We start from the raw sequence: 27,620 nt of genomic DNA on the forward strand, positions 1-27,620 counted from the left end.
ATGAAAACAAATAAATGCTTTCAAGCTATTGAGGAACACTTGAGTCCTCTGCATTTTTGCCTCTTGCAAATAAGTGGGTAATGAATGTTTGTACACGCATAGATATGCTTTCATTTCTCCTGGTGAGTGTACAGGAGTGGAATCATTGGGTCACACTGTGGTTGTAACTGTAACTTGTAAAGAACCCATCCAACTGTGTAAAGTGAAAAACATAGCTGTCTATAAAAATGTTAAATCTTTCACACCTTCACCAACACTTGGTAGAATCTGTCCTTTTAATTTTAGTCATTCTAATAGTAAGTAGTGGAATTTCCTTGTTGGTTTAATTTGCGTTTCTGCAATGGCTGGTGATCTTTAGCATCTTTTCCTGTGCTTATTTGTCATTGGTTATCTACTTGGGGGAAGTTTCTGTTCAAATTTTCCACTGCATTTTTAAATCAAGGTTTTGTCATTGAACTTTGAGAATCCTTTATATATTCTGGATATAAATCATATATCAGAAATATTACTTCCAGATTTTTTTCATTGTGTGACTTGATTTTTCTTTAAGATTTTTAAAATAGATTAATTTTAATCCAGTTAGTTTTGGGTGTCCTATTTAAGTGATCTCTGATAACTCCATGTTATGAAAGTTTTACCTCTGTTTTCTTTTGGAAGTTTTCTTTACAAATTTTAGTCTTCCTTTGAGCTTCATAATCCATTTTCAATTTTTGTTTATAGTGTGCATATGGATCTAAGTTCATTTTGTGCATGTGTGTGTGTATAGACATCTACTTGTTCTAGCATTATTTGTTAGAATTAACATAAAATTTCTCCACTGAGTTACCTTGGAAATTTTATTGGAATTCAATTGTCCATAAACATATGTATCTATTTCTGAGTTCACAATCCTGTTCCATAGATCTATTTCATCTGTCTTAATTTTTTAAAATATTTTTTTCTGTAAACTTTTAAAATGTTTATTAGTTTATATTCATCTATTTGAGAGGGGGGAAGAAGGGGGAGGGAGAGAGAGAGAGTGAGAGAGAGAGAGAGGCATCTTCCATTCTGGCTCACTTTTCAAATGACTGTAACAGCCAAGGTTGAGCCAGACTGAAGCTAGGAGCCAGGAGATTCATCTGTGTCCAAGCACTTGAGCCATTATCTGCTGCTACTTTCCAGGATGGATTGGAAGTAGAATATCTGGGGAACAGCACTCTGGTCTTTTCACTCACTGTGCTGAAATGCCGCCCCCCCCTCTATTTCATTCATCTTTAAATCAATTCCACTGTGTCTTGATTACTGTGGCTTTATAATAGTTCTGAAATCAAAGACTGCTAGTCCTCCAATTTGTTCTTTTTCAAAGATGCTTTGTCTACTGTAGATCCTTTGCACTTTTATGTGACATTTAGAGTCACTGAATCAACTTCTATATAAAATCAATTTATTATATTTCAGTTTCTGTTCACCTTTTAATGACTTTTCTGGGAGAATTAATAGTTGCCAGGTCTACCCTGTTTTTTTGCTAATAAGCACAATGTTGAGTTTCGTCAGTAGAGGGCGCTGGAGAGGCATCGGGAAGAAGGGATTTTTTTTCTCTGTTCACGCTTGTGCAGACTCCTGAACTGCACAGGCAGGGCCTATGTAGTGTCAAGCTCTGGCAATGCAGGTGGCGTCCCAGAGCATGGTTTGGCAACCTATGTGGCTTTTCCAGTGCCCAGGAATACAAGCACCTTCTCTGTCGTTTGGCTCATGCAGTACAGGCGGCTGTGCTAAACCAAGCCCAGCCCCTGAGACGCAGGTTGTGTCTCCTGCTCCGGGTGCCTGGCAGGCGCCCTCTCCACTGGCAGCTCTGCAGTGCACGGTGGCTAGGAGCACCCCTCCGCAGCTCTCTACTTTGCCCCTCCTTCAGCCGGCTTCATAACGGAGTGCCTCAGGGAGCCCTCTCCCCTTGAACAGCTGGGAGTCTGCTCGGCTTCCCCTGTGCTGGGCCTGCACACTCTCGAGGAAATAAGCTGGAGTCACCAGCCCGCACACCTCACCTCTCACCTGAGGTCTAGTGGCTTGCAACTCATTGTCTTATAGATTTGGTCCACTTCGAGCTATTTCAGATGGGAGGGTAAATTGGCCCATTACTCTACCTTGGCTAGAAACAGGAATCCTAAAAGGCTTACTATTTTCCCTTGGGAATTGCAAATACAACTATTGTCAGCCCTCTGCAACTGCAGATTCAATCAGCCATGGACAGAAAATATACAAAGAGTAAATTCCATCTGTATTGAACATGCATAGATTTTTTCTTGTTATTATTCCCTAAAAATACAGTATAACAAGAGTTGACAGAGCATTTATATAGCTGTAGCCACTGTACTAAATGTCATCTATCTAAGTAATCTAGAGATGATTTAAAGTATACAGCAAGATGTATATAGATTATACTCATATGCAAGTACTATGCCTTTTTGTATATGAGATTTGAACATCAGTGGCTTTTGGTGTCTTTGGGAACCAATCCTCCATGATACTGAGGGTCAACTGGATTGAAAAGGAGTGAGCACTTTTACAACTTGTCCATCCACCTGGATGACTGATGTGGTCGACTCTAAGTTCAGAAAATACGTCCTAGGAAAATTGAGGCTAATAAATGTCCCTTGCTTCTATTTGAGCAGAGTGGATTCTGTGTTGCCCCACAGTCATCTATGTACTGTGTAACTCTGGTTGAAGAGGTACACCTGGCTCAGGAGAGGTGGTCCCTTGTACACATTCAAAATAGCTTATGTGAAACACTGCTGTGGCCTTGTATGTAGAGGGTAGAGGAGGGCAGCAGGTGAATGTCCATTCTGATGCTCTCCCCGTATGTTTGCACTGCTGTGTAGCAGTAGCTTCCCTTAGACACACATTCAGTTCATTTAAAAAAAAAAAACTAGGCTGCTGTGTCTTGCACATCTTACCTATTATTGTGAAGGTGAGTACCATGTCATAAGTTCTGGGAAGGCAAAGGTGTATAATACAGAATTCAGAACAGAGTAGGAGTTCAATAAAGTATTCTTAAAATAAATTAACATGTTCGACAATCATATGTAGGGGATCTCTACAATATATCATGAATTGTGTAATGCACTAGACTGGGCATTGACAAGTAAACAACTTCCAGTTTATGCAGGGAGACAGATTCTGAATAAATAATTAAAATATGATGATAAAGGAAGGAAAGATAGAGTTGAGGAACCTAAGGTTTTCTGAGAGATTAGAGAATTAACGGCTGACCTTTATTTCTTTAGCATCAAGATTGTCCAAACAGGGACTGACAACAGAAAATGTATTTCCTCAGCCTATAGGAAAAGCTAAGGTATTGTCTCTGCCTCTGAGCCCTACCGAGAAAGACTCGGGTAGCAGAATACCTGTTACAGGTGTTTTCAATATGCAGGGAAATCGGGTCATGATATTTGAATGGATGATACATCATAGTACATGATAATTATGGTAGTAGATTTCTGTTTCCAATATGTGGTTGGAAAACAAATGGCTGTAATGCAGGATGAGAGAGAACCACAGGAAAAGCAAATCTAAATGCCCTTTCTGCATCAATTCTCTATTTGGTTCATTTTTTTTTCAGTGACAGAACTTGAGCTGTTTCCTTGAAAGCGAGTAACAAAGGAACAGCAATTAAAGTGGTTTACAGCCTGGAGATCAAGTTAAAGATCAAAGAAAGTCACTGCATGATCTGTTCATAAATTTCAGGTCTCAAAAATTTAATGGAATACACTGGATATCCCATCTACCAGCACAGAGGATAGGCTGTAGTTATTTACAGAAATATAATTGAAAAGCAGACTCTATGTTTATTCACAAGTCAAAGGCTTGGTTAACTTGGAAGAGTAGAGGAAAAGTACTAATTTAGATTTGGCCAAAGCACCACATCATTGGGTTGTCACGGTCATGGACATGTGGCTCACAGGAGAAGACGTCCTCACACACCTGTCCTAGTGTGCTAGAGAAACTGAACTGGTGTGAAAAGCCTGACTCTTACTGTGACAAGCCCACACTGGTGTGCCCCTATGCCACTTCTTAAGATTAACCAGGGCTGTTTGGTTCTCATTGCACCATGTCTATGGCTCTTCTATAGTGAACTTTGTATTCTATCCATATGCAAGTCTTATTTTCCATCTCAGCTATATTCATCCCCAGTCTATCTCCTGTCTACCACCATGGCAGGCACACAGTAGCCATTGTGTAGTGTTAGGTGAGCAGCTCAGCTCTGCTCTTGCAGAAAGCCATTCCTCGAGCACTCCACGCCAGGTCCTGTTTCTGGTGCTGAGCATACGCCAATGAATGAAGCAGTCAAAACCAGATTTTGTGGATCTTGCATTCTAGTGGAGGAAGAGACAGATATTGGACTACAGAGAAAAGTTAAGATGTCAGAGAGAGGGCCTGAGGAGGATGACAGTGAGGTAAGGAGGAAGGAAGTGTTGAGAGGGTGGAGAGGAGTGGTGTTGTTTTACATGGCTTGATCAGGGAAGGTCTCTCTGATACATTTGCAGAATGATCATGAAGAAAAGACATCAGATTTCTGGGAAAAGCTTTCGAGACAGCAACACATGAAAAGACCCTGGTGTGCGGATGAGGTTGAAGTGATGAACAAGAAGCAGCCAAAAGGCCAGGATGGCTGGAGTGCAATGAATCAGAAGGTGAGGTATGGAGGCAAGATCAGGAGAGGAATGATGGATTAGACAGGTGGCAACTGGGATGGGGGGGGGCGTTGTCCTGACGGGTAGGACAGGTAGGGCCTTGTAGACTGTTAGACAGCATCTTGTTTTTACTTTGGCAAGGTCGGAGGATTCTGAGCTGAAGAACGATATGATACACTGAGAACAGACTTTAGGGAGGACAGATATGGCAGCAGGGAGACCAACCAGGTCTCCCTGAATAAATTAGTGAGTTAATGAATACTAGCCAGTTAGGAAGCAAGCAAAAAGGAATTCATTCCTGTGTGAGTTCCAGGGGTTTTCACTCAGGTGAACACATTCTCTCCACATTCTCAACTGTTTCTTATTTCTAAATTTCTTACTTTTCTGTCAGCATTTCTAGGTTTAGGCCAGCCTGAATTTTCTTAGGTAAGCTGGTGATACGTAGTTCTTAGAAATGGTGTGGCAGAGTTATGCCTTTGTTCAAAGTAGAGTCTACAGATCCAATATGCGTGTCTAAGGGAGTATAAAGTTGTTTACTTGTTCTAACTGTTCACATATGTGCTAGTATGAGGTAGCTTTTAGTTTCTGCTAGTGTGTAGACTTGGCATGTAGTCTTTGTGCTTTGAGGATAAAAGAAAGGAATGAAAGCTAGAGACAGGACATTTAGGAGGGAATAGTTCCCAGTGTCTGGAGTAGGACACCTTGTGGTAGAGTTACAAATTATATTTGTTTTCCAGTATACAATTGTTGATTTCAATTAAAAAAAAAAACCTAGTGTTTCTGAAGTGTAAAAAAAGATTCATGATTAGTCATACAAATTTCCATTTAAAATATATGTGGAGAAACAAGTTTTAATTATATTTAATTGTCAAAACTTTTAGTCTACTGTTCTATATGCTCATTTAATTATTTTTTCTCACATTCTTTTTATGTTAGATACTAAGATTTTCCAAACCCTCATCCTTGTAAGTAAAATAAATGAAGAGCAATTTTCTCACACCTAGATTTGCTCTATGTTTAGCAATCAAATTCAGACCTGGAATTGCATTAGTTTCCCGTTTGAAAAGGATTTGATTTAGGTATTTTGTTTTTGAGTAGACTGGTATAAGCACTTTATTTATTTATTTTTTGATTTTTGAAACCCCATATTAAAGTGATGGATACTATACTCTCTCTTGGTGGAAAAATATACAGATAAGTGACAAAATAAAATTTCAGGGAATTCAAGACTTCCTAAAGCATATCCATGGAACTGCCTACCAAGCCGTAAAATATTTAATTTAATTTTTATCATATGCCCTTCAGGGCAAATCCATTGTCAGTCTATATTGACGTAAATGACACAATCCTCATGTAAATAGATGGTGGTGACATTTTTACCTAGAAGTTTTACTTTGCTGTGATTGCAATTTTTCCTCTGCTGAGTCAGTTTTTCCTTATTCAGTAGGATACATAAATTGTCTCTTTGCTCCTATGGATGTTGGAGAAGGTATTTTCCTTCTGTGTTCTCATTCCAGTGCACACGAGTGTGACTATCACCCAGGGAAGACTAAGATAATAATTGACACGATCTAGACATTTACTTTTGTGAGACAGTAACTTTTCCCATTGCTGATTAAACTGGGTAAATGTTTTGGTCATTTACTACTAAACTGAATATTAGAGTACTGTATTTTTTGATATGTTCCTTAAAACCAGTTGTTTAATATTCCTAATTATATGTTCTCCTACAATCTAGATGTGCTACCTACTATTATTAACTGGATTTTAGGGGGTTGTAGAATAAGGGTTTCTTCCGCTAGAGGATGGAGCTCAGAGAATGCAGTAGACCAGGTCGTAGGCTTACTTGCTTGGATCTGCTCCTTTGAAGTAGGCATTGACCGTTTCTGTGAAGGCTGCTGCAACAGGGAGGGTGTCCTGGGCTCCCATGGTTAGGGGGCTGGGTCCCCTGGAGGAACCTGCAGGAAATGAAAAGCTATCGTTTATTATGTGCATAGGAGAAACCTTAGTGTATGTGGAACTAAAAGCTCATTAAAGGATTAAGGGATAAAATCTATTACTAGAAAAAATAGTATGCTAAGAGCTATAACTCTGTATTCAACATAGAGCTCAAGTATTTAAAAGAAATATTTGGCTGGTTTACAGACAAACACACTTGAAATTAGTTCAATTATGTATTTTACTACAGAAAAGAAAATCCAAGCAGAACAAAGTCACAGGGGCTTTCAAATGTTTTGCATAAAGCATAAGGCAGTATTTGCATGACAGTTTGTACAGCAGATGGTTAATAAAGCAAATTATCAATTTTCTACTTGAACATTCTACCTAATAAATCGCCCAGCCTAAAACTTTTTTCTGTGTTTTTGTTGTTGTTGTTGTTGTTCTGAAGAGACAAACAGCCAAGTGGTACCACATTACTCTTTGTCCTTTTCTGGATGATTTATTTTTCAAAAAGCCCAGTCTCTCAGATCAAGTAAGCTCAAGGTTACATGTCCAAAAACATACACAACCAAAATGAATGCATTGACTTAGCACAAGCTCATAAATTCGCCAATTCACACTACTCAAAATAGCAGTAGCTCTCATAGTCACTGAACCCAGCTGTGCGTCAGGCGAGGTACTGGGTGCCTTACATGGATTATCCCATTCACGCTCCACACCAGTCCTGTGGGACAGGCATGATTATTCCCATCAGGGGCAACAGAAGCTTAAAGAAGTGACTTGTCCAAGTAAAATACTTAGTTCAGTAGCAAAATGAAAACTGAAACCTAGATTTGTCTTCCTTATAAATAGTATGTTTTTCTACTATATCATACAGTTTGTCTAATGAAATAGTTCCTGTAGCATGAATCAAAAAGATCAAAGTGTAGGACTGGTATCCTTGTTATTAGCATCTGAGCATAGTACTCAATAGTAAAGTTTTAATAACAGTAAGGCATGCACTTAACCTACATGCCTATTGCTTCCCCACTATACCAAACGAAGGACATTCACGGCTCCCCACCCATGGCATGGGCTGCATAACTTCAGTATTATGTTTGCTTTCTGTTTGCCTTTAGTAACTCCTATTTTCTTCTCCAATCATGAACAAAAATCTGCCATTTGTGTATCTTTCTCCTCAAGACAGCTTTCCTTGATCATTACAGTTTGAGGTACTCCCTCCCTTTTCTGTCCTCTCTTTGCTTCCACTATGCCAAAAGTGATAACTGAGCATGACTTCACAAACATTTGTTTAATTGCTACTATCGTATCAAACACTATTGTAAGTCCTGGAGATTCACAGATAAACACGGTCTTTGTCCTCTGGGGGTTCAGTCCAATGTGCTCACGCTGTCATCACCACCAGTAGCCCCAGCCTCAGCACAGACATCATCAGCACTCATTATCAACATTGTGTTCATCACCGTTGTTTGCTGCACACTCAGTGTGGGTTTTACGTATACTGTAAGGTCAGCGTGTGAGGTATTAGCTTCATTTCACAGTTGCTAGAAGCAAGGTTCTAAAAATTCATACAGATTGTTTGGTCTTCCACAGCTGGTATGCACACGATTTAAGCTTGGTACTTGGGCAGGCATGAATTCAATGGGTAGAATCTGAGGACTATGCTGTTTTGACTCCTTCGTAAGTGATACAGTACTGTGTGAGGACAAACAGTTGCAGGCTGAGTAAGTCTGAAGTTGGGGTGTACGTGTCTAAGTCTTTGTCGGCCACAGGACTGGAAACTCTTAAAAAGAAGAAACTATGGCATGGGCTTCTTTTAGGGGACATGCACAGTCCCTAAAACAAAGCCAGGATTACATTGACTTTCATTGAATACATGTTTAATTATCCATTGTTGGCCGTTAGAAGGATAGAGCTTGTAAATAAAGAAGACACATAAACAGAGGCCATTAGTTGGCAATGATATTACTCAGTTTAGTTGCTCACTCATTAGTTTAAATATTTATTGGCTGACTACTAGGTTCTGGAGGAGATTGGCTCCCCTGACTGCTGGTTAAAACTAGCCAGAGTGGTGAGAGGACTGAATGGTTACCATGATATCAGATCACAGCCACTCTGTGGTTGGAACTTGAGTTTTTTAAGGGGTATAGATAAATATGCAATCAAATAACTAGAGGAATTTGATAAATGCCTTAAAAGAATGGCAAAAGCAAAGCTCTGTGAAGGCATTTACTCCTTGAAAAGATGATAAAGGAGTTGGGGTTGAAGGATAACGAAGAACTCACAGCTGAGCAGACATATGGCATATTGAGAAACTCTAGGGAGTGTGGCACTTTTTTTGTGTGTGTGAGTCTGGCGGGAGGAGGACAGAAGGGTGAGACATGGAAGCTGATGAGGCTGGTGAGGGTGAGGAATAAGGTCAGGAAGAGTTTAGTAAAATATTTAGAAACATTTGTCTTTATTTCATCAGTGATTTGTAGATGTGAAAATCATAGGTCACTTTTGATAATCTTGTACAGATTTATGGATACTTTTCAGAGGAAAGTGCACATATTTATAACATTTATATAATTTGAAGTGGAAGTATAAATTTCTTGAGGGCCTTGGGAGTCCTGGAAGTGAAGTTAGAATACCCTCCATAAAAAAAAAAAGACCTCTGAAGTTCTTAAAAGGCAGAAAGAGAGAGACAGACGGAAGAAGGGAGATTTTGAGTCTGCTGGTTCACTCCCCAAATGCTTGCAGCAGCCAGAGCTGAGTCAGGCTGAAACCAGCAGCCCAGAACTCCATCAGCTTCACATGTGAACAGGGGGACTCAAGAACCTGAGCCATCGCCAGCTGCCTCCCAGGGTACACATTAGCAGGAAGTGAGACTCGAACCAGGCACTCTGATATGGGATGTGGGCATCCCAAAAGCTGACTCAAGGACTGTGCCAAACGTCTACTCCTATCATCAATTTTCCATTGTGGGTTCAAACCATCTTGCCGCATTTGGGTTGTGTAAATGGATGAGTAACAGAAAGATCACTAAAAATGATGATTGTAATGCTTTTTGTTTGTGTGCTTTGTTGTAAGGCTCATCAGATGGCAATCAGAATACCTAGGGCTGATTTTTCACATACTACATAGGTGGCTAGTGTATCTGTTTAAGTTGCTTGTATAATGCTTGTATCAAGAGGAGATACTCTGTGAGTGAGATCCCAGTGGAAAGAACAGGTCTTCAAAGAGGGAGGTGCCTTTCTCTGAAGGGAGGAGAGAACCTCCACTTTGACTATGACCGTGTCTAAACAAGATAAGAGTCGGAGAACTCAAGGGGCTTCCATAGCCTTGGAAACTCATGACTGGTGCATAGGGAGATTACTGATGCCATAGACAGGAGTGTCAATTTGTAAAGTCAACAACAGGAGTCACTGTGCACTTACTCCTCATGTAGGATCTCTGTCCTTAATGTGCTGTACATTGAGGCTTAATGCTATAACGAGTACTCAAACAGTATATTTCACTTTGTGTTTCTATGGGGGTACAAACGATTGAAATCTTTACTTAATGTACACTAAACTGATCTTCTGTAAAAAAAAAAAAAAAAGAAATTATCAATTCCCAACTTGACTCTCACTGGGATTAAACATGACAATAGGTCTGATCTGATTTCATCATCATTTAAAAAAACAATCATCTATTATTTTTCACTTTATGTTTCTGTGTGGGAGCAAACTGTTGAAATCCTTACTTAAGGTATACTAAGCTGATCTTCTGTATATTAAGATAATCGAAAATGAATCTTGATGTGAATGGAAGGGGAGAGGGAGTGGGAAAGGGGAGGGTTGTGGGTGGGAGGGACGGTATTGGGGGGAAGCCATTGTAACCCATGAGTCGTACTTTGGAAATTTATATTCATTAAATAAAAGATAAAAAAAAAAGAAATTAAAAGTATCGTCCAGAAATCTCTTTTCTGGGCATAAACCCCCCCCCCCCAAAAAAAAAAGAGGAGATAAAAGCTAGTGGAGTGAATTTTGTTTTATTCAAATAAGCAAACTGATGATTTAAATAAGTAGTATTCATTTATTCAAAGGGGGCGTTTCCTCCAACAATTTGGTATTGTGTGCAAGGTGCTGAGGGGGAGACAGAAATGCCTGATGCAAGTTCCTCCCTTCCTGGAGCTTACATTATGGGAGGGGACTCTAATGCTAACACACAGGAAACATAGTCATTCTATGAAGCTAGAATATTTTAATATTATAATTATATTATTACCATTAGGAATAACGTAAATGATCTCAGGTAGAGGCAGTCTTTATTAATGTAGCTCTATGTTTGGTCTTCAATAAGATCAATTACAAAATGCCAATGAGCCTTATGTTCTTTATACTGTGAAGGGATAAAGAGGGTCAATATAATTATCTATGTCACCGCCCCAGTGTCACTCTGCTATAAGTGGCCAAGATGAAATTCAGTCTTAGGTTTCCTGAGTTCATCAATGGCAGTTGTAGCAGCAACTACAATTCTACAGTTCTCTCTATTGGTATTCACCCTTCATTCTGCTGCCGCCTCTCTAAGGCAAGTCCCATTATCATTCCCGTCTTACGGATGAGGAAACTGAGGTTTCACAGCCTTCCACAGCCTCGCCATGGTCACTGGGCGAGCCATCAGAAGCACAGCACGGGATGCAAACCTGCGTTGCCTGGGTCTGGGCACCACACTCTTCCCTACACCACTCGAAGGGCATAGAAATCACAACAGAATTATGTGAGGCTCCAAGGGCGCGTTTGTGGTACCTGCAATAGGACGGTGGCCGCCATTAGCTTGTGGAATTTGACAAAATAGCAACTGCAGGGTGCTGGAAGCACAGAAGCGGCTCTGAGGAAAGGTGTAGCTAGTCTGAAAGTGTTTGTGAGCAGTCCACTGAAATACAAATGTGGACAGAGTTTGTTTGGGTAAAAAATGCTTCAAGGAGAGAGAAGAAAAAAATAGAGGGAGGCGATCAGGAAGCAAAAACCATAGGTTCAGGAATCAAATAAGAATATAGGAAGGTTAGCTTTACAAATGCTGCAAACGAATGCTAGCATCCGGGTTCAATAGCAAGAACTCAGATCACACACACAGTGGCAGCTCTGCCGTGAGGGAACAGGGTGGGCCTGCAGCCAGCCCGGGGGTAAGCAAGGCTGGGCTGCCTTTTTGGCTTGCTTTTCTCCAGTTTCTGTGTCTCTTCTCCTTGGCAGGGTTGAAATTCAGCTCTTTCTCATATCAGAGCCAGCTCACCAAGAGGATTTCTTTTCTGTCATTGCACATTTAATATGAATTTATCTGAACGTAGCACCTCCCTCATTGATATTAGTAGCAGGTGTCACGAAATGGTCCATAAATGATAGCATCTCTTATAGATGGATTTACTGTGTTCAAGCTCTGTGCAGTGCATTGCAGATGTTGTCTCCTTTTTCACACAGCAATCTCACCACGCAGGTGCTATTTTTCACATCTTTTTTTACAGATAAGGAAACATAGAACCTGTAAGTATCCATCTCAAATTCACACAGCAAGTGGCCTATCCTTTTAGTTATTGCACTTTGCTGTTCTAGCAAAGAGTCTAGACTGTATCAGGGCTTTAGGCTTCCATTTTGGTGTGCTTGTCAGTACTTGAGCAGAGCAGGCCAGTAATTCTAGCTCCAACCTCGTTAAACTATGGCACTATCAGCACTCCTTAACCACACGGGGCCCTGCACTATGCGTGGCAGATGTCAGAGAGCTGCAAAATTTACCTTGTGTTCATCTTGGCTCAGAAACTGCCACCCAGAAAGTGCCATCTGCAGCATGGCCAGCAGGCGAGGATGACCTTGCTTCTTTAGAAGACCATCCCCTGGGCCAGCACCGTGGCACAGTGGGTTAAAGCCCTGTCCTGAAGCGCCAGCATCCCATATGGGCACTGGTTCTAGTCCCAGCTGCTCCTCTTCCCATCCAGCTCTCTGCCATGGCCTGGGAAAGCAGTACAAGATACCCCCCAGCAAGTTCTTGGGCCCCTGCATCCACATGGGAGACCCGGAGGAAGCTCCTGGCTCTTGGCTCCAGATCAGCACAGCTCCAGCCACTGCAGCCATCTGGGGAGTGAACCAGCAGATAGAAGACCTCTCTCTGTCTCTACCTCTCTCTGTAACTCTGTCTTTCAAATAAATAAAATAAATCTAAAAAAAATAAAATAAAAAGAAGACCATCTCCAACCTGCAACAGAAACCACTTCCCACTCCACCAGGCCTGTTGCCATGGGAGGCAAATGACCCTCACACTAAGGTATGAGACAGGGAGCTAGAATCCACATGGAAGCCCCAAAGTCCCAGAGTGCATTAAAAAAGAGAGAAGAAATTCCAGAATTTGCATAAAGCAGCAGAGGGTGGGAATTAGGGTAACTTTTTCTTAAAAAAACTAATTATATATTTGAAAGTAGGAAAATGGTAAGTTATATTCAATTCTATGATCATTTAGCGTATATTCTGGATCATGCAGTGGCAAAGAGAAGTGTAGGTGAATCCTGACAGTCCCTACTCTGGTTGGGAAAGTTCCGTAATCTTTGAGTTTTAGCTTCTTGCATTATGAAATGGAGATTACACTTCCCACTGATGCTTTGAGGATAAACTCAATGTCCAAAATGTACATGTATTCAACGTACTCAAAGTATAATGTCCTTGTTACTTGAGGACAGTCAATACCAAAGAAGCCACTTAAAAATTAAGGTATTTAAATGTGGCACTAAAATCTCATGATAGACAATGACAGAAAGGTTTAATTGTGAGTCTAAATCACCATAAACTAAACCTGTGGAAAGATTTTTCATTAAAAAGGTTTAAATTACTATATTAATGAGTCTTGGAACGAACAAAAAATGATTGGTGTCGCTATTTAGGGAAAGTCATATTTTTCTGCTCAAGCAGTATTATAGCTCTACACACTGTCTGAACTTCCGAGCTGGCTTTGACTGCTGATCACCAGTGAGGCCATTATTGCAGAATTAATGGAGCATTTTATAAATTCTCTCAGGGCCTATCAATTTCTTGATTTTCATTTCAAGCAGCTATGATGTAAGGTTACATTTTTCTCTCTTCTGTAGTTATTAATGATGTGATTTCTGTTAAATCTTCAATTGACAATAATTTTGGATGTGACTGAAGGAGATATGCATCATCAGTTTCATTGAGTTGATAGGTTTCTATTTCCTTTCTAACACTGGCAATTTCACTTTGCAATAAATGTGCACTGTGTTTGCATTGTATATCAATGGTTTTTAAGATAAAATGCTCATGAAAAAACATAGATGCTTTTGTTAATTTGAGAAAAAGGGCATAAGAATAGAGTCTAATGTTAGAAATAAACATTCTTTGTGGCATGGTCTGACCTTGCTTTCAGAGTCCAGTACATGGTCAGTAATATTGAAAACTTGGATAAGGAGTTTCATCAGTTTATGCGAATTGCAGTACCCAGCACATAGTAAATACTCAATAAATTGGCAGTGAAGGAGATTTGCCCGATGGTCACAAAATGTAGTATATTGTTTCAGGCTGTCCTCAACCGCACTTGCATTTAGCACATGAGGGAAGCAGAGAGAGAGAGAGAGTAAAAGTCCTTCCTCAGTGCATCCTTGAATCATCACTCTAACCTTGTGCCCAAATAGGCATCACCACGTATTACAGAGTAAGAAGCAGAGCCACAGAGAGTCATTTGCCCACGCTCCTGCAGCCAGTAACTTGACTCCATCCTTCTCCGTGTAACACCCCCCAGGCCTTGTTCTGAGCCCTAGAAGCACTGGGTGAGTCACACTTGTTACATGCTATTCAGTGAGATAGGCATTCTCCCTCGTGACAATGAGGAAGGTATACTTAAGAAAGCTAGTTGTTAGCAGAGTTCAGTCCCCTGAATTTCTGGGTATGTCAAGAAAACTGGAGTTATTTTTCAATGTTCCTCTTCTTAAGTCCCTGGCCCACCTGCACTGATTACATATTTCATGTGTGTATCACTTTCAAATTCTTCTCAGTCCACAGACATACAATTAGTTGACATTTCATTGGTCATTTTATAGAAACCTTTCTTCAAACTGGATCTTTGATTGAAGTCCCTAACCTGTCATCCAAATTTAATGCCAATTTAGTGCCATTAGGAAAATGCTATTTTGTTTTCATCATAAAGTCTAAACAAGCATATTCAGATAGGGACCATTGTTAAAACGCACAAAAACCAAGAAACAACATTCTGGTAAAAATGAAAGCAAATGTGCATTTGCTCCAATCAATTCCTTCAGTTAGTATAAGAACTTCGTGTTTTCTTTTTCTTAGTGTGGAGACACACACAACCAAATGCTAGACATTTTCACTTAGAAAGCAATGTGAATTTGATCAAGAATCTGAAACTGAGCCAGCCACAGCGTGGTACTGCAAGGAAGAGTATGAGCAATGATACCAAGAGCTAATTTATGTAAAGCCCTCAAATATGAGGCTGCTGTGTTGAATACATTATATGTATCATATCTTCTACTCTCAAACATCTCTGAGGTTTATACTGTTCTGTATTTTCATCATTGCAGAAATGGAAATGTAAGGAGAGTAAATAACTTGCTTAAGGTAACTTGCTCTACAGTAAGCAGAGGAGCTGGAGCTGAAAAATCAGATCAAATTTCAATTCCATTCTTCAATCCTACCCTGAATCATGAATGCTTACTCTTACCTGTTAGTAAGCTTTGCTCTGAGATCTGGCTGCAAGTACAGCACATATCCTCAATGGGACAGAACCACCCCAAAGGGAGTGGGAATTGGATCTTAAAGGGAGGTGAAGGAAATCTGACTTTTAATGTACAAAGCACACAGATGTACAAATAGTACATAACAAGATGTGCATTACATTTGTGACATTAAAATTCTACTGGGGGAGTGACTGGAAAAGAATAAACACCTAAAAAGAAAAGGGAAGGATGATAATAAAACAAAATAGGAGAAGTCCTAATCTGCAGGTGTAAAAGGGCCAATGACGTTAAAGTCCCTATTCGATTAATCAACTCTTCTAGAAAAAAATGTAAGGCTTTAGTTTGTCAAGGATAATCCGTGCTCCCTCACTCCCTCCTTCCCTCTCTTCTTTCCTCCCTTCCTCCCTTCTTCCGTCCCTCCCTTCCTTCCTTTCTTCCTTCCTTCCCCTTTTCTCTCTGTTTCTCTCTCTCCAAATTTAAGTTGAATGAATAGTATCTACAATTCCATAAACATGCAATCAAAATCCTTTGGTCAAAATTTAGTAGCAACCAAGACAAATGCAAGTAGTCCTTTTAGCCTTGCAAGGCAGAAGAGATGCGAATATAGGGGATTCAGAGAAAATGCTAGAGAGAGTCTAGGTCAGGCCAAGCAGGAGTTAGGCTAGCATACACCTGAAGGTAGATGATGATACAGGTTCAGGAGCTCCCAGAGAAGGAACAGCAAACTGGTTGGGAATGGGAAGAGAATTAGAGGTTCCAGAAAAGTACATTCTGTCCCACAATGTTGGGCAGGTGGAGCATGTCTTCTGTTGAAAATCTGTTAAGTATTTTCAGAGAAGAGGTGGTTACTTGAAGGTACTGCCTTGTGGCTGACACATTATTAACTCACTGGAGTCCGTCTCAAGTAGAAGTGGAAAACATTATATTTTCACAAAAATTAAAAATCTTCATTGAAGCACTATAAGTGGCTAAAAAAATTATGAAAGCACATTAAGCTTCACTATGTACTTCAAATAAATGTAATAGGAAGAAATCATGTTTTTATGTTTTCATATTAGAAAAGACCTGAAAGACTAATTCTCTATTCTTGTGGGAATATAATGAAATAGGCATTTTGTGTATGATGTTATTATAAATAAAAATATGTATGATTTTTCTGGAAAGCTGTACAGCAACATGTATCATGAAAGTTTTGTAATTCTAGCCCTTAATTATGATTGAAGGATTTATTCTAAGAAAATATCTTAAGGTCAAAGGATCATGTGCACAGATGTTCACTGAAGCAATTTAAATGCCATTAATTAAAGTGTGTGAAATATATCATGATCAGTGATAGAATGGAATATTATGAATACATTAAAGTTTTCGCTAATTAGAATGCACTTGAAACAATCAAATATTATTTTTTGTTATTAGACTGGAAAAGGTGTAAAATACTGACATAACTGTGTTAGTGATGACATAGAAAATCATTAATTACAATGCTAAAATGAACATTTTGGAGGGACAGTTGGCTCTATGTAGTGATTTTTGAAATGTGCATGCTCTTTAACACAGCAATTCAAATTTCCATAATCTTTCTTTAGGACATAGACAACTGTATAAGCAAGGTTGCTCATTGTAGCATTTTACATATTGGCCAAAATAAAAGATAGAAATCTAAATACTCACTAATAAAAGATAAGATACATGCACATAATATAATGATATGAAACTATTACAATTACTATATGGATTTATGTGTGTATATTAATTAGCTTATTGCATATATTCACTATGATGCATTTACATGGCTACTACTAAGGTCACAAAGTAGATTGTGTATTCTGTTTGTATAAAGTGTACGTCACATGTTTCTTTGGTTATAGGAAACATACTTTTGAAAACATTTTCACACTTCTGAAATTGAGATGCATCTTTTACTCAATGTCAAAAGGAACCTGGCAGCTGCTAACAGAGCAGGGATCCCCACTGTTCTAGATTGTTCTTGAGGGAGTGGAGCCACAAGTAGAAGTTACCAGCTCATCTCACAGTGTCAATTGAGTTGAGTTGCTTGAAATGATAGCCCCTTTTGTGGTTGAATGTTAACTTATATTTGGGCCCTTGTTTCCCCTGAAAGTGCTTAAAAAGAAAAAAAGAAAAAGAAAAAGAAGACAATTGCTCTAATGCACTCATCAAGTGAAAGCTTACTTGTTCACAGATTATCTGTCATATACCGAGCTACACACGGCAGACTGGAGCGATTGCCGTGGCCTTGGAATGTAAAGCATGGAATTGTGAAAGATGGGACAAGTGAGTTATAACTGACTTATGTATCATAAAAGAATACTCAGGTGACAAAATTGTATTTGTCAAAAGCTTCCAGTTGGCTTTCAAATTTATAATTTAATTCCAAAAAAATGAATGCAGAAAAAATCCTAGAGTTTTTGATGTGTTGCAAAATTAAACCATCAATTCAGATGAGCTTAAAAAGGTCAGGATATGTATTACAAAATCAAATCGCTGTGATATTAAACGTATCTGAGGATGATCAAGGGTGATTCTGATGTGTCTCCAGTTCTTCACTATGGTATGGTTTTAGACTCAAGTTCTTGTGGTTATTATTGAGGATAGTGGCTTGAACTTGGCTATCCTGGCTAGAGATAAAAAATGCTGTTTTACACTTAACCAAGTTTATTATTTTGTGCTCAAAAAAGTTGTTAAACTAATGGGACATATCCCAACAAATGACTTCCTAGGATAAAGGATAAGCAGTACACACATTCCTCTCTTTCTCTCTGTATAAGTACGTATGTGTGTAGATATATACAGGCAGGATTTTCTTCAAGAATTTTCCCAAAACATTAATAGTGTTATTTCTATTAGTCTCTAAAGAGTGGTTTTGAGTCGATTTTTTTTTTAATTTATAATTCTCATATTATTTGATTTTTTGAAGCAATATACAACATCAATATCATAATCTGAATAAAGTAAACTGAGCTATTTTCAAATACTTTGTAAGGGGGACATCATCACGTTAAAGTATGCATAATTATACACTTAATGATATTAAACACACACCACACACAGGCACACACACACACCCATGCAGAGAGTCACAATCACATCACAAACCTTAAAGGTGAAATACTCCAAAATGACAACAGGTGTCATCCATGGTTGATATGGTATTTTTTTCATTTTCTTTATACTTTTCTGGTTTCCCAAGTTTTCTACGATATATACACATTAATTACATAGACACTGGGAATTATTTTAGGATTTTTTGACATTGACATTTCCACATTTCTCCTTTACTTCTTAAAGGTTCTGTAGAGTTAAAAAATGGATGATGCCGGATCCTGAATGTTGCTCCCTTGAAGGGGCTAATATCTGTGATAGGGAAGCAGGAAGACTGCTCTCCACCCTCACCTGAGTGCCTGAGAGCCTGCTATTTGAGCTGACAGTTTCAAGGGGGAATGAGTTGCAAAAAGAGTCCAAAAAAGGCAAAATCCACGGAAAGCAGAAACCAGCATTAAGAAACTCCTTCTCACTCTGGATTCACGCTCCACAACGATGTTCGCGGCACCAACAAAACAACCTTGAGAAGTTAACGTCACCCCTGCTCCCTGCGACCCTCGCCCAGATCAAGTCTCTAACTCGGGTCTTAGGGGAAGCCGTGCGGTCATTCCCCTGAAGAGCCGGCTCGGAAACAGCTGTGAGCAGCACACCGCCTCTGCGAATGGGTGCCAGAGGAAGAGAAGCCTGAGACCCCATGTCCTCGCAACCGGGACTCGGCGCAGCAGAGCCGGCCAGAGGCAGGGGCAAGGCCACAGAATCTGTGCTGATGCCCACGCTCCAGCGGAAACGATCCCCACATGCATGCGCAGCAACACCGGGGGCACAGATCGCCTCAGATCTCAATGGCACTGGCTTATCTGCATGCCTCATTTTAATGACTCCAAGTCAACCTTTGATTTAACAAATCAAACAATCAACGCCAAATTCTTAGCACATGTCCACACGTATTAAGAATTCATGAGTGTTAATTATTGCTTTAGAGAATTATTACTTTTGTATAGTACTTTACAGTTTGCAGAGGCCTTTTATAAGGAACTATCTAAAAATCTACTTGCGGTACATGTGGTGCCAATTAAATGTATCATTTCAGAGATATAAAAGGGCTTGGAAATGGGAGCGTCCCCTGAGTCTTAACATCATCTTTGGATACCCTTCTGCACTCATTTTTTAAATTTTCTAATTTAAATTTTTTAATTAGTTTTTAACAGATTCAAGGTGCTTTGTAACCTTTCTATTCATTTAAATCAGCTTTCCTGTCTGGGGATAATCTGAGGTTCATAAAAGCATGGTTTGTAATGGCACAGGGGCCCTGAATCTGTGAAAAGCTCTTCAGAAACAATATATGAATAAGAACTAAAGTTACAGAGACTATCAGCCAGCTAATGCCTGAGGAAGGCTCAGAACCTTCTAAAGGTAGAATAGGAGCTGGCGCTGTGGCATAGCGGGTAAAGCCACCGCCTGCAGTGCCAGCATCCCATATAGGCGCCGGTTCGAGTCCTGGTTGCTCCAGTTCTGATCCAGCTCTCTCACTTGCCCTGGGAAAGCAGTGGAGGGAGGCCCAAGTCCTTGGGCCCCTGCACCCACATGAAAGACCTGGAAGAAGCTCCTGGCTCCTAGCTTCAGATTGGCACAGCTCTGGCTGTTGTGGCCATCTGGGGAGCAAACCAGCAGATAGAAGATCTTTCTCTCTCTCTCTCTGCCCCTGCCTCTCTCTAATTCTGCCTTCAAATAAATAAAAAATCATTTTTTTTAGGTGGAACAGTTTTCCCAGAGGATTTTCAGCTTCTCCATTCTTTTCTGAGAAGTTTGCCACTACTTGGAAAATCTGCTCAAATGCCATGATTTACAAATCATATACTAAAAGAGACAGTCATCTGTTTTCTCCCACATCTCTCATCAGCATTAACACAGAACAATGAGGAGGCAGATCATTAGCCTCCATGAGTCAGCTAGATTCCACTGAAGGCTAGGGGTGGAGAGCAGCCAGGTGGCTTTATGTGTGTTTTCACTCTCTTGTCCCATAGCAGCAGATTGCTCATTGTCTGCTATCAAGGAGGGGGACCACACAGCAACTTATAGCAGATCAAGTTTTCAGATGCTGTATGTGGAAGAAATCTACAATGCTACAACTCAAACCTCTCCAAAGCAGGAAATAACTAAAGGAAACTCGTCTATATCACACCCAAGGTTTGTGTGGCGTCAGGTAACAGTTGCAGTAGCTACTATTTATTGAGTGCTTTGCATTCCCTGTGCTCAGGCCTGGTTTTTAATCTTGGCCACAACTCAGTGAAATGGATGCCATTGTTACACCAGTTTTTAGAGCAGGAAACTAAAGACCTGGGCTACGTAGCTTGCCTAAAGTCACACGTTGTGCTGAGGCTATAGCTCAGACTTGGCAGGTTATTCCAGAGTCCGTGTGTGTGCATGGGCACATACACGCTTCTCTCCCCCAACCTCTATTTGTATGATATTAGATTTATATGATACGCAGTTCATGCATTTTTCTCTACTTACTGTATATTTGTGTGTGTACAGGTGCAAGTGTTTGTGTATGTATGCATACTAACAGTACATCGATACATATTAATAAGAGATTCTGTTTGTAATATTGTGGTAGAGGTCTCCCCAAGGTCAGAAAGAGAAAATAATTTCCCCTAGGAATGAAATGTGGTCTTATCTGCTTGCCTACGAATGCTTCAACTGTAGTTATTATCTGCTTATATGTCACCATCTCAGCTTCTGTTTGCTAAACAGAGCGATGGTGTTAACCCTTGCCATACAGCATACAGCTCAGAACGTGTATGTGAATAAAACATCATCAGTAACTATTATGCATGTGCAGTATTGTATCAGTTCCTACTGTTGAGGAACAGTTTTTTTTCCTTAATACTATTTGTTGAACTCTTTACTTAGTGTAGGGTTAACTTTATGAGCATAAAACAAACTGAAAACAGATCTTTGTAAAAATTAAGAGTGGGAATAGGAGAGGGAGGAGGAAGAAGGGTTGGAGCATGAACAGGAGGGAGGGTAGGGTAGGAAGTATCACTATGTTCCTAAGTCTGTATATAGGAAATACACGAAACTTGTATACTTTACATAAAAATTAAAAAAAAGAATATCCAATCAAATGTATACATGTAGCTATTTAAGGGAGACAAAGAAGCTAAAACCATATTTAAGGAAATACCCCTCTTGTTTGGGGCTCAAGTTTTAGGATAAAAATCCAACTGGACCTTTCAGTGGCATTAATAATAATAATAATAATAATAATCTACTTTCTGGCCTTGGTGTCCTGGCTCTGTTCACAAATTCTGCTACAACATCCAGTGCAATACCCAGTATACATTATTCTAACCTTTACACATTGCATAAACCTTTATATTAATGCAGTAATAGCCACATTTTAAATTGCTGCCACTCAGACTCAATGCAGACTTAAATGGTACACCTATCACTTTAACTTCCAGGCCAGCATAGGACTCCCTGTGGGATGCTTCCAAAGTACTTAATTATAATATCTACTTAATTATAATATTCTTTGCATATTAGTGTAACTACTTGTTTAACATCTAGCTTCTATTGCCCTATGAGGGCATAGAGGGACATATCTTTTTTGTTCACTGCCACAACCTCTAGTACCTTTCATAGCAGACACTCAATAAATGCTTGTTGATTGAATGAGTACAGCCATATTGTCTGTCTTGGTGACAATATTATCAGCGTCTTATTCTACAAATTTGTCATCGTTTTCTATATCAGATATCTACTTCTTGCAGTTAGTAAATATGGACAATCTTACCACCTTCCTTCGACCCTAACAGTCAGTTTTATACACATTCGAATCCATATAAACACAAACACAATCCTGACTCCTACTAATAGGGCATGTCTGGGCATAAGCATATTGAAGCTGCTCTGAGGAGTATTTTAAGTCAATTCTGTGCTATCATAATACAACCAATTGTTTCTTTTGAACATGCTTTACATGTGTGAAAGATTAATGCAAAGGTAAGCAGAGGACTTTAGCATTTATCTCAAGAGCTCCTACAACATGGAAAAAGAAAAGGAAGTATCCTATAAAAATAATTTTCTTTGTGGCCATAAGCAAAGTAATATAAAATATATTATTCAATTATTTTAAATTTTATACACGTCATTTCAGCTTTCATATGTACAACAAATACAACAAATTCTTCCAATTCATAGGATGTTCAGTTTTGAACATTCATGTCAGTGTGTCAGGAGGAAGGAAAAGAAAGTTATCAAACAGATGAGGTGGCCATACGATCCAGAGAGGAGAAAGGACATATGGCCAAGTAAGGTCTAAAGGCTTCTTGGTAGCAATCAGGGAAAAGAAGCAGATATTTCTACATCAACTTGTATTTGCAATAGTAGCCATTGAGAAGCTGGTTTTTTTTTGTTTTTGGTTTTTTTTTTTTTTTTTTTTGGTATAATGTTTACAGTTTTCCTATCTGGCTCTAAGGTTGTCACACTAGCATAAAGGCATCTCAATTTCTTTTTTGCATCAAAATAGACTTTTAATTCAATTTTCCACAAACTTTTTCTAAAAAAGATTTATTTACTTATTTGAAAGAGTTACAGAGAGAGAGAGAGAGAGAGAATCTTCCATGCACGGGATCACTCTCCTCTCCAGATGGCTGCAACAGCCAGGTCTGAGCCAAGCTGAAACCAGGAGCCAAGAGCTTCATCCAGGTCTCCCACGTGGGTGGCAGGGCCCAAGCACTTGGGCCATCCTCTGCTGCCTTTCCAGACACATTAGCAGGGAGCTGGATTGGAAGCAGAGCAGCTGGGACTTGAATCTGCACCCATACAGGATGCCAGCATCGCAGGCAGAAGCTTAACCCACTACAGCACAATGCCAGCCCCTTCCACAAATTTTTTAAAGTAGCCTTTTCTCAGAGTGTCACTGGGTTGGCCACTGAGGCATCCCTCAGGCATGAACAAGACAGAGCAATAAACACAACCCCTGAGTATCCCATATATAAAATTAATTATGTCTAAAGCTATTTTCAGAAAAATACAACGGAGCAAGTTATAAGTTGCAATGTGCTCCTTTTCCAATGCAGCTCTTAAATAAAAACACGTGGTGTTCAGGCTAGTGGTTAAGCCCCTGTTGGCATTCCTGTATCGCATTTCAGAGTGCCTGACTGTAAGTCCTGACTCAACTCTCTAATCCAGCTTCTTGCTAATGTGCACTCTGAGAGGTAGCAAGTGATGGTTCAAATAGTGGTGGTTTCCTGTCACCCACATAGGAGACCAAGATTGGGTTTCTCACCCCTGGCTTCAGCCCCTTCACTAGTCAATGTGGGCTTTTGGGGAGTGAACCAGCACATGGGAGCTCTTTCTCTCCCTCTGCTCTGCTCCTCGATTAAGTTTTTTTTTTTTTTTTTTTTTTTTTAAATACAGACATGCCCACCATTAGCCCTCAAGTGCATGAATTCAGCCCTTAACTCCAGGCCAATGGCTCTCAAATTCTCACAGTCCCTTTTCTCTTAGACTCATACTACATGGATGCTGTGCAAGAAACACAAACCTGAGAGGTTTCTAATGCAGCTCACTGTTCTTTTTTTTAATTAATTAATTTATTTATGTGAAACGCAGAGTTACAGAGAAGCAGGGACAGAGACAAAGAGAGACGTTTTCCATCCATTGGTTCCCTCCCCAGATGGCCGCAACGGCTGGAGCTGCGCCAATCCTAAGTCAGGAGCCAGGAACTTCTTCCGGGTCTCCCTTGCGGGTGCAGGAGCCCAAGCACTTGGGCCATCTTCTACTGCTTTCCCAGGCCACAGCAGAGAGCTGGATCAAAAGTGGAGCAGCCAGGACTTGAACTGGTGCCCATTTGGGATGCTGGCACTGCAGGCGGCGGCCCCAAGCTCATTGTTCTTGATCAAAGGTGCTATTCTTGAAGAGTCCTTTTTCCTCATTAACAACAACTTTCACTCCCTTTGCATCCAGTTGGTTGGCACCCAGATCTCTCCATGACGGCAGTACTAAGCCAGCCCCTTACTACTAACTTCTCATGGGCTGCTTCAGTAAATCCCCATATTTTATCCTTGCCTCGAATCCTAAAAATCAAAGTTGATCAATCACTTTCTTTATTAAATCATCTTCAGCATTGCACCTTGCATAGGGATTGCAGTTCCAATTCATCCTCCCAGTATTTAGACCACTTTAGAGTGTGATCTCTACTTACCTTTCGAGCTTGTCTCTGAAAACCTTCCTCACCTGGCTCAGCATTCATCATCCCCCAGGGCTACCCAGCTATGATTCTATGACTCGCCCTAATGCCTTTGCTCATGCTATTCTCTCAAACTAGACCACTCAGCTTTCTGGAATCTTCCTCGTCTTTGATGTAAGCCAGCTCAAGTGCTTTGTCCTCCAAGAAGTTATTCCAGATTCTTTCCTGTTAAAAAGCGGTCTTTCAGAGCTTGTGGTGTGGCATAGTGGGTTAAGCCACCATCTGTGACACTGGCATCACATATGAACACTGGTCTGAGTACAGGCTGCTCGCATCCAATCCAGCTCGCTGCTGATGTGGCTGGGAAAGCAACAAAAGATGGTCCAAGTGCTTGGAGCCCTGCCACCCACATGGGAGACCTGGATGGAATTCCTAGTTCCTGGCTTCAGACCAGCCCAAACCCAGCTGTTGTGGCCATATGGGTAGCGAACCAAGGGATGGAAGATCTTTCTCTGTCTCTCTCCCCCTCTCACTCTCTCACTGTCTTTCAAATAAATGAAATAAAACTTAAAATAAAATCTGTCTTTCAAACTTCTCTAGAATGCTATCACAATTTTACTATGGTATTTGCTACAGTATGCCCTTTATAGGAAATGCCATACTCTCCCATCTCTTATAAATTCCTAGAAGGCAGAAGCCATTTCATTTTACCTCCAACATTCCTGTCTGGGAAGCGAAAGACTTCGATCTCGAGCAAAGCAAAGGCTCTCTGAAGTTTATATATTTGAAATTTACAGAGACACATTCAGAAATATCTGTGTTTTAAATGGCTATGGCTGTGAGAAGAAAAATATACATCATCTGAGAGTCTGGTGGAGATGCGTGAGGAAGCTTCTGTGCACAGTCACCACTGGGGACCCAAGAAGTCACATTAAAGACCAAGAAATTCAAGGAATAGAAACAAACACATGGGTACAGCACTTGCTTGGTCCTTTTCCTTACACCTCTGAATTCAGTTTGAGTGCAACCTCAAAGTATGAATCACAAGGCTTTTTATATTGTCTAGTGCAGGCCGGCGCCGCGGCTCACTAGGCTAATCCTCCGCCTGCGGCGCCAGCACACCGGGATCTAGTCCTAGTCGGGGCGCCGGATTCTGTCCTGGTTGCCCCTCTTCCAGGCCAGCTCTCTGCTGTGGCCCGGGAGTGCAGTGGAGGATGGCCCAGGTGCTTGGGCCCTGCACCCCATGGGAGACCAGGAGAAGCACCTGGCTCCTGGCTTCGGATCAGTGCGGTGCGCCGGCCGTGGTGGCCATTGGAGGGTGAACCAACGGCAAAGAAGACCTTTCTCTCTGTCTCTCTCTCTCTCACTGTCCACTCTGCCTGTCAAAAAAATAAATAAAAAATAAAAATATATGGTCTAGTGCATTAATAAACAGAGAACAGGGGTGAGCATCATGGTGCAGTGGTTTAAGCTGCCACTTAGGATGCCCATATCCCATATCACAGTGCTGGTGTGTCTTAGCTACTAAGCTTCTGATCCAGCTCCCTGCTAATGCACCTGCAAAGCAGTGGGTGATGGCTCCCATACTTGAGTTCCTACCACTGAATGGAGTTCCTGGCTCCTGGCTTCAGCCTGATCAGCCCTGGCTTTTGTGGGCATTTGGAGAATGAACCAGCAGCTCTCACTCTCTATCTCTTGCTCTCGCTCTCTCTGTTACTCTACTTTTCAATGAAATGAAAATATAACTTATAAAGAAAACTTGAAAACTGTTTATCCTATTTGATTTTCCTTATTATGCACACTTTGCATTTTATCTCATTATTTATTTATTTATTTGAAAGGCAGAATGAGAGAGAGAGAGAGAGAGAGAGAGAGAGAGAGAAATCTTCCATATGCTGGTTGGATCCCCATCTGCTGGTTCAATCTTCAAACGCTACAATAGCTGGGGCTGGGACAGGCCCAAACTAGAAACCTGGAATTCCATCCCAGGTTCCCACATGGGTGGCAGGGGCCATGTATTCGGACCATCTTCTGCTGCTTTTCCAGGCACATTAGCGGGGAGCCAAAGATGATAAAACAGAGACTCAGGGACATTAAATGTTCAGTATCACATAGTCATTACAAGGCACAACCAAGACTTGAATATTATAGAGGTTAGGATAATCAATTTTACAACTTAATAACAATCTTATCTGCTGTATTATCTTGGGAAAGAAAGATCCAAATTCTCAGAACCTCTGTTTACTCATCTATAAAAGGTAGATTTTATACATCTTGTGTTGTGTGGATTACATAAACTTGTGACTATGGAGTAAGAATTAATCAGTGACACACTGCATTAGCATTACTGCTCCAAACAGCAGCACCTCAAATATGCTATTTTCACTAACCAGGTACCCTGTGCGTGTGGTTTGCTTATATAGAAGTTACCATCTACTTAGAACTTTTCCAGTAATATTTAATGAGATGGAACCCTGACCTGATTCTGTATATTTGTGTCCCCTCTACCAGTCCACTCACCCAGTCTGGACTGGAGATCAGGATCAGGACAGAAATGGGGGCACTGTGCTGACTCCCTATTCTATCATCAACATGACAGTAGTTCACTGACCATGATAACACAGGGCAATATTTTCAAAGCAAGGTCTCAAGCGCAGTAACAGCACACCACTCGGTCCCAGAGATGTGGAGAATGAGACAACTGATTCATTATGAAGAGGCAGAGTGAATACTGGAAACTGCAACAGGTGTACCTGGTAGAACACTTTGCAGGTTCAGCTCCACTTCACTCTTCTTAACAGGTATAGGCTATTTAAAAAACTCTCTGTGACCTTCAGTTATTTTAATAGGATTGTTACATTTCATAGTTACAATACCTTCAGCATCACTCTCAGCATAGCTGGGGAACATGATTTTAATGTTTTTATTGAAGACAGTCTTGTACCACTGCTTTTCAGGTTTTCCTGATCTAGGTGTATTTCATGCTGTGGTTTGAACAGAGTGGGCACTCAACAACTTCCCTGTGGTAGTGGGGGCC

The 27,620-nt window shown here is 40.4% G+C and overlaps 1 protein-coding gene across 8 annotated transcripts in view; it reads right to left on the minus strand.

Annotated features, from left to right (window-relative positions):
* SGIP1 (SH3GL interacting endocytic adaptor 1) overlaps nucleotides 1-27,620 on the minus strand; it is a 229,971-nt gene that overhangs the window by 19,305 nt on the left and 183,046 nt on the right. For all 8 annotated transcript variants that reach the window (XM_089337275.1, XM_089337274.1, XM_089337270.1 and 5 more), the window contains one exon: nucleotides 6,514-6,625. In XM_089337275.1, coding sequence (XP_089193401.1) covers nucleotides 6,514-6,625 — 112 coding nt within the window. The remainder of the gene's footprint in view (nucleotides 1-6,513; nucleotides 6,626-27,620) is intronic.

Source organism: Oryctolagus cuniculus, chromosome 7 (genome assembly GCF_051225735.1).
Source record: "Oryctolagus cuniculus isolate XC-2025 breed Fujian yellow rabbit chromosome 7, ASM5122573v1, whole genome shotgun sequence".
Classification (NCBI taxonomy): Eukaryota; Metazoa; Chordata; class Mammalia; order Lagomorpha; family Leporidae; genus Oryctolagus; species Oryctolagus cuniculus.